The 15,080-nt window shown below is 48.9% G+C and overlaps 1 protein-coding gene across 1 annotated transcript; it reads right to left on the bottom strand.

Moving 5' to 3' along the window:
- Positions 1-397: 397 nt before the first annotated feature.
- On the bottom strand, positions 398-15,034 carry ncoa6 (nuclear receptor coactivator 6). The gene is made up of 16 exons (XM_083641766.1): positions 14,967-15,034; positions 13,736-14,064; positions 13,135-13,290; positions 12,870-12,995; positions 10,342-10,464; positions 9,403-10,236; positions 7,266-8,571; positions 7,021-7,139; positions 6,424-6,863; positions 6,068-6,310; positions 2,946-5,934; positions 2,462-2,518; positions 2,296-2,326; positions 1,320-1,361; positions 923-1,056; positions 398-792 (listed from the first exon to the last, which is right to left on the bottom strand). Exons 2-16 carry the CDS (start codon positions 14,019-14,021, stop codon positions 746-748), a joined length of 6,933 nt encoding a protein of 2,310 aa, XP_083497892.1. The 5' UTR covers positions 14,022-14,064; positions 14,967-15,034; the 3' UTR covers positions 398-745.
- Positions 15,035-15,080: the final 46 nt, after the last annotated feature.

The raw sequence follows: 15,080 nt of genomic DNA, 5'->3' as shown, positions 1-15,080 counted from the left end.
TGCGCACTCAAGTCCGAACATTTGCTGACCGCGCATGCTCAAACCAATCTGAAACCTGACAAAATGCGCTGCATGGTCCCTACATGACCCAATATCAAAATATTACCAGAGAGAAATACAGCAATTTTGGACCCTTCTTCCTTTCAAATGACAAATTAATATTTCATACGGCTGATAAGACTAAATACTTCTGATCTAGATGGTATTTAGGTTTTAATCAATCTTATAGGCAGGGCATCCTGTCCCCTTCATCAATGCCCCAATATATCCTCATCCAAAATACCCCCCCCCCACATCTCATCACACACATCATCAATAGTCTTCTAGTTTGCAAGACAAGATGTGACAGAAACTAACAAAATACAAATAAAACAAATCGAACCATTTCACAGGACAAAAGCAGTAGAAAATTTAATTCAGTTTTACAACATAACTATACAATCATGACACGCTCTATTATCTCTTCACGTGATTAATCCAGCATTTAAAAACAAAAACAAAAGCACATTCACACAAACACATATGCACACATTCTAACTACAATCTCACATAATAGCAGGGACAAAACAATAAACATTGTTCTTTTAAAACAATCTGTACATACTAGTTTCTTCCTCCAACACTGAAAAGTCAAAATCTGGGACTGAGAAACCAATATCAAATGATTCACGGAGAGAGAGAGAGAGAGAGAGGAAAAAAAAACATTTACAGTACAGTTCACAGGTTGCCACAAAGGTGGTTGGGCCTATTTAGACTTCCTTCGTTTAGCCTGGGTGGGGCTGGCTCCAGTTTCTGTTAAAGAGAGAGAAAATCTGTTCACTCCACGTGTATTAAGGAAACGGCAGCGATCGCATCCTTTTAAGTGTATAGTTTTGTTGTAGAGGTGATTTTGTGTGTGTGTGTGTGTGTGGTTCTAAGTCACCTTTTGCAGCAGCACTGGTACCAGGCCTGGCCGATCTTTTCCTCATTCCGCTGTCTGCCACTGGTTCCTCCTCCACCTCCTTCTCTGCCCGGGAGCTTCGTCTGCTCGGCCCCTTGGGTTTCTCAACTGCGACTCTGCGAGAACCGGACAGAACAACACAACGCAACACGGAGGGAAGGAGAGGAACACACGGATGATGTTACTAAAAGACGGAAGGGCGCGAGTAACTCTGCTCTACTCGGAGAAAGATGGAATACCACCCGGGACTCAGCCGTTTGTCCTCGTCTACCACAGATCTCTGTCCGTCTTCATCCTGACAGCATCCTGATGCTACGTAAAGTGTCCACATGACCACTGCTTGTGTCTTGGCAGCGCGAATACGTGTTCAAATACATACCTTGGGACTAAGTTGACGGGCGTCTTTCTTTTCTTTGCCCATCTGTGATAGAAGTGGAAAAACAGCGGTAAACTATCAACTGTGGTGCCGAACAAACATGGTTTCACTTCCCCACCATATGATGACAATCCCCAGGAAGAGAGACATGGCCGCCCACGAGCATATGAAAGTGTGGAGCGGAAGCAGTTGTTTCTTCTGTGAAGAGGTAGCATTGGTTTGAGTTTCAGACATGCATTAGTATGTTTATATTGTTGCGTGCCAAGCATACATACCAAGTGCTGAGGCCACGTGGCTCATTGCTTTCACCATGTGCGCCCTTGGCCAAACAAATTAACTCCCGGAGTTTCAGTAGAGTTAGAAATGTCAGAGCATTTCTCCTTCAAGAGCATGGATCTTAAGACTAGGCCAACTTTTCAGAGATCAAAAGTAGGCCTGCATGATATGAGGAAAATCTGCCATGTGCGATAACCGTTTTTTTTTTTTTTTTACTTTTTTTGTTATTCACTGCATTTGTCAGTCTTTGTGATGTGTTTATTGTGCATGTTAATATCGCGATGATGATGAAAACACAATTGATCCTGCAGCCCTGTGGTACACCTTAGTAAACCCCAGCACATGAAGCAATAGTGTTACTATCAGGAGTCTTACCCCTGTGGTACACCTTAGTAAACCCCAGCACATGAAGCAACAGTGTTACTATCAAGAGTCTTACCCCTGTGGTACACCTTAGTAAACCCCAGCACATGAAGCAACAGTGTTACTATCAGGAGTCTTACCCCTGTGGTACACCTTAGTAAACCCCAGCACATGAAGCAACAGTGTTACTATCAAGAGTCTTACCCCTGTGGTACACCTTAGTAAACCCCAGCACATGAAGCAACAGTGTTACTATCAGGAGTCTTACCCCTGTGGTACACCTTAGTAAACCCCAGGACATGAAGCAATAGTGTTACAGTGTTACTATCTAGAGTCTTACCCCTGCTCAGAAACCGTCGAGACCTCTTCATCTGCAGAAAACACCCCCCCACAAAAAACGTTAGCTCTATGCCACAGCTTCTAGTGCTTAAACTACAAGTTATCACAAAATGTATGCTTTCTCTCATGACATTGCTAACAACTTCAGCAAGTATGACAACACTTACTCGTCTTCTCACTGTCAACAGGCTCCTGTGACTGAGTAGCTTCTGGTTGAATGGGTGCTGGGGAAAATGATGATATGAAAACAGTGGATTTCTTCATTAGAAGCATACATAATATGTACATTCAGAGAATTCTGTTCTCAACCCCATTACTTGAGCAACTTAGTTTTGAACCGACACACTTCAACCTCATAATTTGGTTAGAATAACCTAGGCAAGCTTGTACTGTGATCCTGATACATCTGATTAAGTTGCCTAATTTATTAGATATTAAACATGTTACTGTGGCATGGAAACATCTTTTGGTTTTCACTGGGAATCAAAGGGTCCCAAAGGTGGAAGTAAACGGCTTAACCAGATGAAGACCTTGTAAATGGTAAAATGGTAAATGTGAAGGAAGGTCAGCAGCTGGGTTACTCTGTACATGTAAGCCTAGTAGCCAGTGAATTATTGATATTGAATGATTAGCTGACAGCTGGATATTTACCTGGGGTTGTCGGAGTGGTTTCAGCAGATGCTGGGGCTGACTGCACGGGAGGCTCCATAGCTGGGGGGTCAGACTGGGCTGGTGGAGCTCCACTTGGCTTAGCAACTGGCGAGGATGTGGCTCGGGGAGGCTCATGAGTAGGCCCAGGGACGGCGGCAATGGATGGTACTGGACTTTGTGCAGGAGCCAGGGGAGACAGCGAGGTACCAGAAGAAGCAACGTTGGCAGTAGCAACAACAACAACAGGAACTACAGGAGCTTGAGCGGTTGCGGTCTTGGATGGGCTTGAGACTGAAGCCGGGGCAGCAGTTTGAGCCTGGGAAGCAATCTGAGCAGGGGCAACAACTTGGACAGGAGCCGGGGTCGGAGAGGAGACCGGAGGTGGAGTCATGATCTTTGGAGCTGCAGCAGTCTGGGGTGCTGGTGCTTCCATTTGAACGACGGGGCTGGCAGGGGGAGCAAGGGAGACCTGTATATGCCCTGGCTGCGGAGGCCTGTCTTCAGGGCTCTGCCGAGAGTCAACTGTGCTAGGTACAGGTAGAGTAGACTGCAAAGGCTTACTTTGAACCTGGGCAGAAGAGGCTGGGGACATGGGGCTCTTTCGGATGATTGTCACTGCTCCAGGACTAGAGCAGGGAGGAGGGGAAGCCAAGGGTGGCTGAAAGGGAGATGGTGCTGACGGCGGGTTTGGATGGGGAGACGGCTGACTGACTGGGGGACTCGATTTTTGGGAAGAGACTACCTCACATAGGTTTTCAGTTTTGAGAGTCCCTGGGTTGATCTGCTGAGGAGCGGGTAGAGTACCAGCGGGGGTCGCTGAGGACATACTTGCGGCTTTCTGGACCTGCCCAACAACTGTTCTGGCAGGCTGAGTGCTGGTCATATTAGCCCCTGAGGGCTGTGTGGACGCTGGGGCAGCGGAGAGCTGGATGTTTGTAGTGGACACTTGGATAGGCCCCACCATGGTGACCGACTGTGGCACTATTGTGGTATTGGGAGCAACAGATGCATTGGGGACCTGGAAAACGGGGTTGATAAATACAGGGGTGGTGGTGATGAACTGAGGAGGCCGGGAGATGGGGGTTTGCTGTCGGACATCCTGAGGCCTGATGTTCTTGTTGGGGACGGCCACCATGGTGGAGATCATGGATGGGGGTGCCTGGGGGGTGGACGCAGAGGTGATGGGGTTCGAGGTGACAAACACCGTGATCTGGTTGGGGGACATGGTGCTGGATGAGGCAGGGATCTGTATGACCGAGTGAACGCTGGTCACAGGTTTAGGACTGGGGCTTGGTTTAGAGGCGACAGCAGAGCTGGAGGTAGAACTCGTGCTGACGGTTGGTGCAGGACTACTCTGACTGTAAGTGACTGGGTTGGGGCTTACACTGAGGGTGGCATTAGTGTTAGGGTTGAGGGTGGGTGTGGGCTTTACATTTGGAGTGGGGATGGGATTTGGGTTAAGGCTTGGGGTAGTACTGGGGTTTGTGTTAGTGCTGGGGCGCATGTTGGAAATCACAGTAGGCTGCAAGTTAGGACTACTGGTGGGGATTGGGATAGCGGGCTTGGGTTTTGCTTCTGGTTCCTTCATAGCAACAGTAGCAACAATATGACCTGGCATATCTGAGCTCTGGGAATTACTGGGGGGTGGTCTCTCTGGATCCAAAGGAGGCTTAGGGCTCTCCTTCGACACAACATCCCTCGCAGAAGCATTCTGTAGAGGCCGCTGATGCATGTTGGGGTTACCCGCGTTATCCAGTAACTGGTTGAGGGAGGTTGGAGCCTCCCTTACAGGAGGTAACGCCTCAGAGTCCTGCAGCGGCGCTGGGTGTGCCGGGTGCCTCTCAACTGTCCCAGCCTGGATTTCCAAAGCAGGCTTGGCCTCCTGAGGCATGGGGACACGAGGACTTGCCATTCTAATAGCTGAAAACTCCCTCAGAGGCTGGGGTTGGGGCTGAGGAATATGTCGCTGCTCTGCGGCCATCATTCCCTGGCAATCCCTGACTCCCTCAGCAGGATTACCCTGCATGCCGTGGAAGGGGCTCTGGGTCTGCTGGGTCTCCATGCCTCCACTCACTTGTGAGGGCATAGACACTGGACTGGGGGGTATTGAGGCAGGGCCTAGCATCATGGTCTGCCCCTGAGGGTTGACCATCTGCTGCTGGTGGGGAGGGCAGTTGAGGGCCATCTTTGTCCCCTTCTGCCTTCCTGGACTTGGGGTGGCTGACTTGCGACTAGAGGCTGGACTAGACCGCCGACTATTGCTGGGACTCGCCCTCTTACTCTGCCCTCCAGACTGTTTGTCCTGTTTACCACCCGCACCTGCTGTTCCACTGCCAGTGGAGAAAGGCTGCTGGCCGTTGTTAGTGCTATTTCCACCACCACTGCCATTGTTATTGCCGGGTAGAGTTAAGCTAGGAGGGGCCTGCCCAATGGCTTTCAGAGTAGTGGGGTTTAGACCCTGCTGGTCAAAACCCCTGCTAAGGTTGGGCTGCCGGGGAGGGAGAGGAATGTTGATTTTGGGAGGGAAAAGCCCTGCAATGGAGGCATTTAGCCTCTCAGGGGAGAGGTTTATCTCCGAAGGCTCAGTGCTAGGTGGACGGTTAGTTGGAGTGAGGGGATGGTGGTACGGCCTGGGGCTGGCTCGGTTGGGGGTTTTGGGCCTGGAACTCTGTGAGGTGGTGGGGACATTGGGGAAATGAATGCCAGGCATGGGGCCTCCTTGTTGAGGCTGAGTGGGTAGCTGCTGCTGGGGACTGGCTCCAGGGTGCTGGGGCATGGGCGATGGACCAGGGCCCTGTTTCATCATGTGACTGTTGGCACCCTGATTGGCCATCATCTGTTGGGCCCCATTTCCAGACTGCACCCCCATTTCCAGCCCGCCAGGCCTGTCCTGCATGGTGTGGGCGCCTGCAGAGGCCTCTTCAGATCCCATACCCTGGGAACCCTGTCCTACATCAGGATGGGACATTCTCCGCGCTGCTCCTGCAAGCTGGAGCACAGACAGAATAATCATGTACAGTATGCCACACAAAGTACATCCCTTTGAAGTCACAAGTAAAATGTAATCACTACAAATCAAAAGATATGAATGTCTACATATGCTTCAGCACTTTAGCTCTCACCTGTGGGTTAACCATGAGGGGCATCCCTCTGGCTTTGTCAGGTGAGGGCGGGACTCCTCCATGTCCCTGGAGGCTGATCATAACAGGCATATTGCCTTGCTGGGAGACCGGCAGTCTCTGTGCCTCTGATGGGTTGACCATGCCCCTAGGGGGCAGCTGCCCTCCTGGAGGAATGGACATGCGATTCTTAGCCTGTTCTTGCTGCATCTTCAGCATCATCATCATCTGCTGCTGCTGCTGTTGCTAAAACACAATAAAATTGGCACAAACATGCATGAGTATCAATAGGAAAAAGGGAAAGTTTTTTTTTTAAGTAAAAAAAAAACAGTACCAGCGTTGGTAATTAACAATGTCACCTGCTGTTGCAGGTGTGGTTGTTGAGCTTGCTGCTGCTGCTGCTGCAGCTGGTGAGGATGCATCTGAGGCGGGCCTTGACCTGGAGTCTGAGGTCCAGGCAGCCCCTGCTGACCTGGAGCCTGAGGTCCGGCCATGCCTTGCTGACCTGGAGCATTTTGGAGCCCTTGCATCTGCATCTGTTGCATCTGCTGCTGTTGCTGCATCTGCTGTTGCAATTGTTGCTGTTGTTGCATTTGCTGCTGCTGCTGCATTTGTTGTTGCATTTGCTGCTGCTGCTGCTGCATTTGCTGTTGCTGTATCTGCTGTTGTTGCATGTGTTGCATTTGTTGTTGTTGTTGTTGTTGTTGTTGCTGCTGCTGCTGATGTTGCTGCTGCTGCTGCATAAACTGCATGGGCACCTGCTGCAATACTCTCTGGTCTCCAGGTTGGCCAGGGAAGCCTAGGAAAAGTGGAAGAGCACCACAGATATTAAAAATGTATACACAATAATTGGGGGGGGGTAATCAGAAGAACCATCAATACTCAAGAATAAGCACCTGAATGCAAGTTTGATAAAATAGCTGCCCAGATGTATTAATTTAAATGACATCTTCTACCTGCAGGCCTGTTGGCAAATTCAGGGAGTTTGGGGCCTGAGTTGTCTAAGCCCACACTCTGCTCTCCACCCAGACTTGGCAATTCAGAGTCCTCCAGACCAGCAGCCACATCTAATCCCCTGTAGAAGGCAGTTACGATAGGATCAAATTGAAAAATAATTCATGATAACAACACTGATTAGTTCAACTGATTATTTCCAAAACAGGAAGTAATAACGTGAACCACAACAAATACTCATCATTACCCAAGTCCATCGACTTGCTGTTGTCCCTCTCCCACTTTAGGCTTCTTCTTACGTGGGGGTTTCTTCTTTTTGGGTTTGGCCTGGTTTCCCCCTCCTGCTCCCTGCTTTCCTCCTGGCCCAAACTGGCTGGCTGAGATATCACTCTGCAGCAGGTTGACAAGCAGTGGGCTAGTGAGTGTTACATCCTTGTTGACAGGAAAGCCACCCGGCTGTCCACAAGGTCCCCCCATCTGCATCTGACCTGGGAACTGCGAGTTAAAGTTCATGCCGTGGCCTGCGAAGTGGCCATTGCCCACCTGCATGTGCTGAGGGCCCCCCATCAAGCCTTGCTGCTGCTGCTGCGCCTGCATATCAGGGAGCATCTGTTGGACCCCCATATCCCCTGTCCCACCACTGGGGTCGCCCAAAGGATGCGGGTGTTGCTGAGCTGCCTGTTGCTGCTGCTGCTGCAACATGGCCTGTTTCTGCTGCTGCTGTAGCTGTTGCTGTTGCAACTGTTGTTGGATGGCCAGAGGATGACCAGCAGGGAGCCTCATCTGCTGACCATGCATGCCCATAGCTTGGTTAGGATTCCCAGCCATAGGAACCTGCTGGGGCTGTTGCTGGCTCAGCTGTTGGTGCTGTTGCTGTAGTTGTTGCTGCTGCAACTGGAGTTGTTGTTGTTGCTGCTGCTGTAACTGCTGCTGCTGGAGTTGAGCCAGTTGCTGCTGCTGCTGTGGGGTCATCTGCTGCTGCTGCGGACCGCCCTGGGCCTGGAACTGAACCATGTTCCCTGGAACGTTTGGAGAAGGGCCACGCATCATCTGGCCTGGCATGACCCCTGCTGGAACCTTGACCCCAAAAGCCTGCTTGTTGCCTTGCATCTGGTTAGCAACCATTTGTTCCATCATGGAGTTTTGTTGCTGCTGCTGTTGCTGCTGCTGCTGCTGTTGTAGGAGCATGGCCTGGTGCCCTTGGCCTCCAACCATCTGACCCTGCCCATGCATCACCCCCTGGCCTTGTTGAGGCATCATCTGCTTGGGTGGGGTCATCCCTCCTCTCTGGCCTTGACTGAGGGGCCTGGAGAGGACAGTCTGACCTCCACCCTGGCCCTGAACCATCTGGCTGGGGGAGGAGGACACGGGCTGGGCCTGATGCTGGAGGCCCATCATCTGGGTCTGGAGGCCAGGCTGTGGCTGGCCCATATTAGGCCCAGCGGTTGTACCAGGGGGTGGACCTGCCATGCCACTCTGGACACCCATAATATTAGGCTGGGAATGGGATGGACCCTGCAATGTGTTTGGCGTGGATGCTGATGGCTGAACTCCTGATGTAAAAATGACATGATGAATGAAAAATTAGTTTTACAATTTTTACTAGTTGCCAAATAATGTGGCGTTTACGTTCGCTCATTTGCCATATCCCCCCACATAACCAAGGTACACCATGCCTTTACCATCACTGTGAGCAGTATACAGTGAGCTACAGTCGTGAAGTTAGTAGGTATCGCCTTAGAATGGAGGCCAATGGTACACTCCTTCAAAATAACCAAGAACACACATCAAATAGCACCAAAATACATGTTCTGCTGCGCGTACTTACCTAGTTTTTGGATATAGAGGAAATACTGTTTTACAGTACTTAATACTGGTTTATTACATGTAGATAGATAAGTGGTTCCATGCATCTAGGTTGTGGTCATTCAACACCATTTTACTCTCTTCCACCCCCACCAAAACCTCTCTGTGTCTCCTCATCCATAATGAGAACAACCACCATTGGGTCATCACTCATCATTATGCGATATTCATTTTACCTGTGTGAGTCATCGCTTGGCTGCTCTGTAGCTGCTGACTGGCTCCTCCACCAGGGGTTCCTGGACCACTGGCACTCACCTGACCTTGGACAAAGTTCTGGTTTCCTGGCATATTAGGAAAGCCCATGGGACGCTTAGGCATGCCTGTAATCAGTATTCACTCAATTTACCATCTTGTGAAAGTTCCATTTCTCAAATGTTCCAACATTTTTAGAACAATCGTTGCCAATGTCCTAAAACAAATGTAGTATGTCTTTAATCTAGTATAGCCTTTTACACAATACCAACTAAAAAGCTAATTTTTCTGTGGGCATTTGTGTCTGGGGAGAAGGGGTTACCCACCTGGATGGACTTGGGGCCCTGGCTGCCCATGCTGGGGCATTCCCATAAATCCTTGTTGCATGTTACCCTGTTGTCCGAGGGCTGCTCTTCCTGGGGAGCCCACGCCCTGGGGGAAACCCTGTGGGGTTGTTGGTCGCTGGGCCATCATGGGTGGAGTTCCAGGTGAACCCTGCTGGAAAGGAGATGAGGAGGAACCAGGGGACTTAGCAGTGAGGTTGCCCTGCGGTCCAGAGGTTGGTGGAAGTGGTGGAGGGGGCCTGGGTGGTCCTACTACACCGCCAGGCCCAGCCTGAGGGCCTTTAGGCTGGGGTGCTGCAAACTGGCCCATTCCTGGCTGCTGCTGTGGCTGCAATTGTCCCTGTCCCATGGCATTGAATACCTGTCCAGCCTGCTGGCTGCCAAATGGGTAAGGAGGTGGTGGGTGGCTAGGAGTCTGAACTGTGGCAAGGGAAGGTGGGCGTTGGCCCATTTGGGCTTGGGGTGGGGGCTTCCTCCAGGCAGGGCCTCCTTGGGCAGCTGGAGGCTGGAGGACCCCAGAGGGCAGTTGGTTCCAGCCAGGGGGCACAGCCATCTGGCCTGAGGGGTTGAACGGAGGTCTGGGTCCGAGCTGGGACAGCTGAGCTTGCTGCTGGGCCTGTTGCTGCTGTTGGTGATGCTGTTGTTGGAGCTGCTGCAGTGCGGCAGGGTTGAGCTGCCTCCCGGACTGCAGAGCCTGCATGTGATGGGGAGCTTGGGGGGGCATGGGGCCCGAGCCATGGGGACCAGTCTGTTGGTGCTGAAGTTGTTGTTGCTGCTGCTGAACTGACATACCTGACATCATTGGGTCCATCACATCTGGGAAGAGAGCGAGATGGGAGTTTTTAAACTCAACTTAGCAATGAAGAGCATATTCAAAACACCCACATAAGTCTAACTTGACAAGGGAGGAATAACCCAAACCTGTCTGTGAAGATTGTCTCGGAACTCTGGGGTGCATCTGTCCACTGCTGCCTGGAACCATAGACTGACCTGCCATGCTAGGACCAGGGGGAACCATCGATGGGTTGGCCATCCTGACCCCTCCTGATGGAAATACATGTGTACCTTTTATCAATATGTGTAAATAGTCAAATAACTAAGAATGAATTAGGACAAATCTTCTCTCTCTCTCTTTACGGACATTCCAAAACAGTGGAAACTATTTTGAAATGAATGCTTTGTCATGCAAAATAATGTGCTCAAAATAATTCATCCTTGCAAATGAGCATTGTCGCATGGAAAATGACACAAGCTTCAAAGTGCAAACAACTGATTGTAAGAAAAGAAAATGATTTGCTATGATGTACTATAACCTATCAATCATTACTGCATTTTATTTACACCGTTCAGCCACATTAAAACCACTGACAGTTGAAATGTATAACATTTATCATCTCTCAGCCAATCAGCGTTGGATCCAGTCAAACCCAAATCCACTCGGGAGAACGGCAGAAACATCTTTTCCGCCGAGAAACTCGCCGTTGCATACTCCTGTATTTGTTTAATTGTTGTTATTGAGTCTATTTCTGCAATAACTGCACTTTATGGCCGCTTAAACTCGACAAACGTTGACGTTACTCCTCGAGGTGGACAAGCACGGAGGCAGCCATTATTGTTTTCCCAGCGGCATTCCTGATTGGTCGGTTACGATGTCAACTACGAGGTGGGTCACTGATTGGCTCGTACGCTTTGCAGGGCTTGAGGCCAGACAGTCGGGTAGGACGAAATGAGATGCGAGTTCACGTGAACGGCTGGTTTACCAGGCTACATCTCTCGTACAATGGCAGCTGTCAAGGCAGTAAGTGAACAGCCAGTTCTTGAAGTTGATGTGTTGAAAGCAGGAGAAATGGACAAGCATAACACACACTGGATCCGAAAGCGGGGCCGCACGTAAATTCAGCTCGAGCAGGAGTCTGGCGCGCTCGGTTTTGCTCCGCGCCGGTCACAACTTGTACTGACTTCCTGCCTGGCTGGCTGCACACAATCCCTCGTGGCTCGTGCAAAAAATAGACCAGCCGGTGAAACCAGCGATGCAGGTCGCAAGGTGCCCGCGCCGCCAACCACCTGTGCCGCGGCCGGTCTAATCTGTTAACAAGGGCGGTGAAAGGAAACTGGCTGCGCTTCCAGATGCTTCGCGTCGCTTCACGTCTGGTGTGTTTGCACCTGTGCGACTTTGACATCTGAGCGACTTTGCCAAGGGCCAAATTGCGATGGCTAGAAGACTGGGTCAGAGGCAGATCATCTCCAGCAGGTCTTATGGCGGGGTGTTCCCGGTATGCAGTGGTTGGTTAGTACCTACCAAGAGTGGTCCAAGGAAGGACAACCGGTGACAGGGTCATAGGCACCCAAGGCTCATTGATGTGCATGAGGAGTGAGGGCTAGCCCGTCTGGTGGTCCGATCCCACAGAAGAACTACTGTAGCACAAACTGCTGAAAAAGGTGTCAGAACACACAGTGCATCGCAGCTTGCAAGGTATGGGGCTCCGTAGCTGCAGACCGGTCAGTACCCGTGTCCACCACCAAAAATGCATATAATGGGCATGTGAGTCAGAACTGGACCATGGAGCTGATATATCACACTTCCTTTGACATCATGTGGATTGTGGATGGCCAGGGGCGTGTGCGTCATTTGCCTGGGGCACCAGAATGCACTTATGGGAAGAAGGCAAGCTGGTGGAGGCAGTGGGATGCTCTGGGCAATGGTCTGCTGGGAAACCATGGGTCCTCCTGGCATTCATGTGGATGTTCTTTTGACAGATACCACCTAACTAAACAGTGTCCACGCCTCAACGGGGCAGAGCTGTTTTGACGGCACGAGGGGACCTACACAATATTAGGCAGATGGTTTTAATGTTGTGGCTGATCGGTGTATGTCTTCCTCACTCGTCTAAGACATTTACGATCTATATTTGTTTTCTTGCATGCATGCACTATAATATACTGCATGCACCTCTATAACAGCTGTCAAAAAACAACTATTTTTAATCCAAAATACAATCACAATTTCAGTCAGTTTCATAGCGTCAGGCCACCTTTACACAGTGCACATTAGAGCTGTGCATCTTCACTGATCTCACGATTCGATACGATTCGATTATTCAAGTCTACGATTCGATTCGATTCGATTATACGATGCATCTTAAATCGATGCATCACCTTTTCCGCAATACATGATTTATTTTTTCTCACTGTGTGGCTACTTTTAAAATAAAAGTGCATTTGGAATTGCATTGTATTATGATCCATAATTAAAATAAACAACTGCATGTACTTACATTCTATTTTATTTGATTATTAAATTTTTTTTTTTTTTTTTTAATAATCGATTTTTGATATTTGTTAATCGATTCAGAATCGTCCTATTAAGCATCGCGATGCATCTCTGAATCGATTATTTTCGGGAGCTCTAGTGCACATACCCATGTGTAACCTATTCAGTAAAGCCATACCTGGACCAGGCTGACCCGGAAAGCCCACGTCCATTCTCATCTGGCCAGGTGCTCCAATTGGTCCATTCACTCTGACCTCTTGTCCTCTATTTGGTCCCATCATGGCCACATTGATGGCCCCTTCGCCTGAACACAGTGAATATCAGTAACAATGTGTTAGAAGAGGTCCAGTTTCTGCCCTCTATTTTCAAGTGCCACAGACAAAACTCCTGCGGCCCAGTTTGAAAGGACTGATATCCGGAGCTTTCCCAAGGCTGCGTCGTACCTTCTATCTGCACAGAGAGAATCCCCAGGTCTCTGAGCTGCTGCTGGTTGTTCTGGGCCAACAGTCGGAGCCGCTCAGCAGCATCCCGGGGAATGTTGAAGGTAACACGTACACTGTTCCATGGCTCTACGTGCTGTGGCTGCAACCTCTCTGAGCCTACCAGGGATGGGTGGTTATGAAAGCCATTTACAAAGAGAGATTGTAGAGAATGGATAGAAGATACAGGAAAGACATTATTTATTGAATGTGACAACATAAACATTGAGTCCAAACTGTTCCCTAGCAACACAATCGGTCTATAAAGAATTGGTGAAAGATGGAGGTAAAATAATGGCAAAAAAGGAATTATGGTTGGGGAAATAGAATGCCATAGAAACAATGACATGTTTCAAATGTACATGTGTTCAAGTTTACTGAGAACAAGTGTAGTCTAGTCTGTTGACATCTCCTATATTAACAACACTAAAAGGCGCTGCTCAGTGGCCACGAGCAGAAGACTGTGGTTGTACAGGGCAGCTCCCATTTGTGAATCTGTGTAACAAAAGTATATGTAAGTGAAGCTTTTGCTGCATAACTGAGGGTTAAACAAAATAAAACTAACCCATATCAAGCATGTTTGGTATTCCACTAAGGATAGTGTCAAGTTTTTCTGTGAAGTCCTCATCTTCCATGTTTCCTTGAAAAGAAACAAAAATGGCAAAATAGTCCTCTTCCCCAGTGCTTTCTTCTTTGCCATCTTTCTGCTCTTGTGTTATTGTGCTTCCATGGCAACTGTCAGCATCCTCTCCTGCGTCATCTCCAACCCCGGAGTCCCTGTCGGAATCATGATCTGCTTCTAGGAAGTCTATCCCCGGGGACAGCTGAGGTGGGGTATGTTGATGTGCCATCCTCCCCTCTTACTAGGAATGGCCCAAGTTTGAACCGTTTATGCTGCAATACCACAAGAGAGAGAAAGAGCTGACTCCACACACGTCTAATGTCACAGACAAGCTAAGAGGCATAAAACATGATAAACTGGACACAAACACTATTTGCCCACATTACGCCTCTGAAATAGAGCTTGGATGCTTCTCAGTCTGCTGGAGATAGCTAACGCCAGCTAGCTAACTTCAAATTAAAGCGGAATTGAGTTCAGTGAGGTCAAGCTTTGAGACGAGGTCAAACAAAATTAATCCCTTTTCTGCTTGGTCATCCCACTTATAATCAGCAGAACTTGTCCCAACATACAGATAGCGTTGCAAATAACACCAGGCAATATTCCTTATTGACATCACCTGGTATGTCGCTTGCATTGGCAGAGGTCAAGCTTTGGCTTCGTAGTGGGTGTCAGACAATTCAACTTCCAGTGATATTTTCACCATTATACATACTTTCGTTTGATTTGTCTAATGACTGTAGTTAATGTACAATGTGTAACGTTATATTACGGTAGCTGGCGTACACGGTAGCTAATTAGTTAACGTATCGGCCCAGTAATACGGGCCTTGGCGTAAACGTAAGCCATCAAAATCGGCACTGGACTGGTGTTAACTTTATCCCATGACATTTAACAACGTGTCGTAGAACAGAATACTATATGTAGTAAAAATAATAAGCCAATCTCTTATGTTTCCGGCTGACAATGCACTCTGAAAAGCAACAATATATTTCAATGCAGGTCTTGCAGGCTTCTCAAATAGCTCTAGCAAGCTAGCATCTTAGCAAACGTTAGCTAGCTAGGTAGCACTGTAGTTGATTCATCATGAACGCATTGGAAATTACACAGCTTGTTACTCTTTAACTAGCTAGCTATGATCACAAATAAACTACACAAGTTAACGTTAAAGTCTTACCAAACATATTCATCTGGACATAAGTGCAACCAATCGACATATGCTAGCTAGATCAGCTAACAAAACATGAAACACAAGGGATCAACAGTGTCAAGCCAGCCAGAACGAAAACAT

The sequence above is a fragment of the Poromitra crassiceps genome, assembly GCF_964638095.1.
Source record: "Poromitra crassiceps genome assembly, chromosome: 8".
NCBI classification, from domain to species: domain Eukaryota; kingdom Metazoa; phylum Chordata; class Actinopteri; order Beryciformes; family Melamphaidae; genus Poromitra; species Poromitra crassiceps.
The sequence above is the reverse complement of the archived record's forward strand: the minus strand, read 5'-3'. Positions and strand labels throughout refer to the sequence as shown.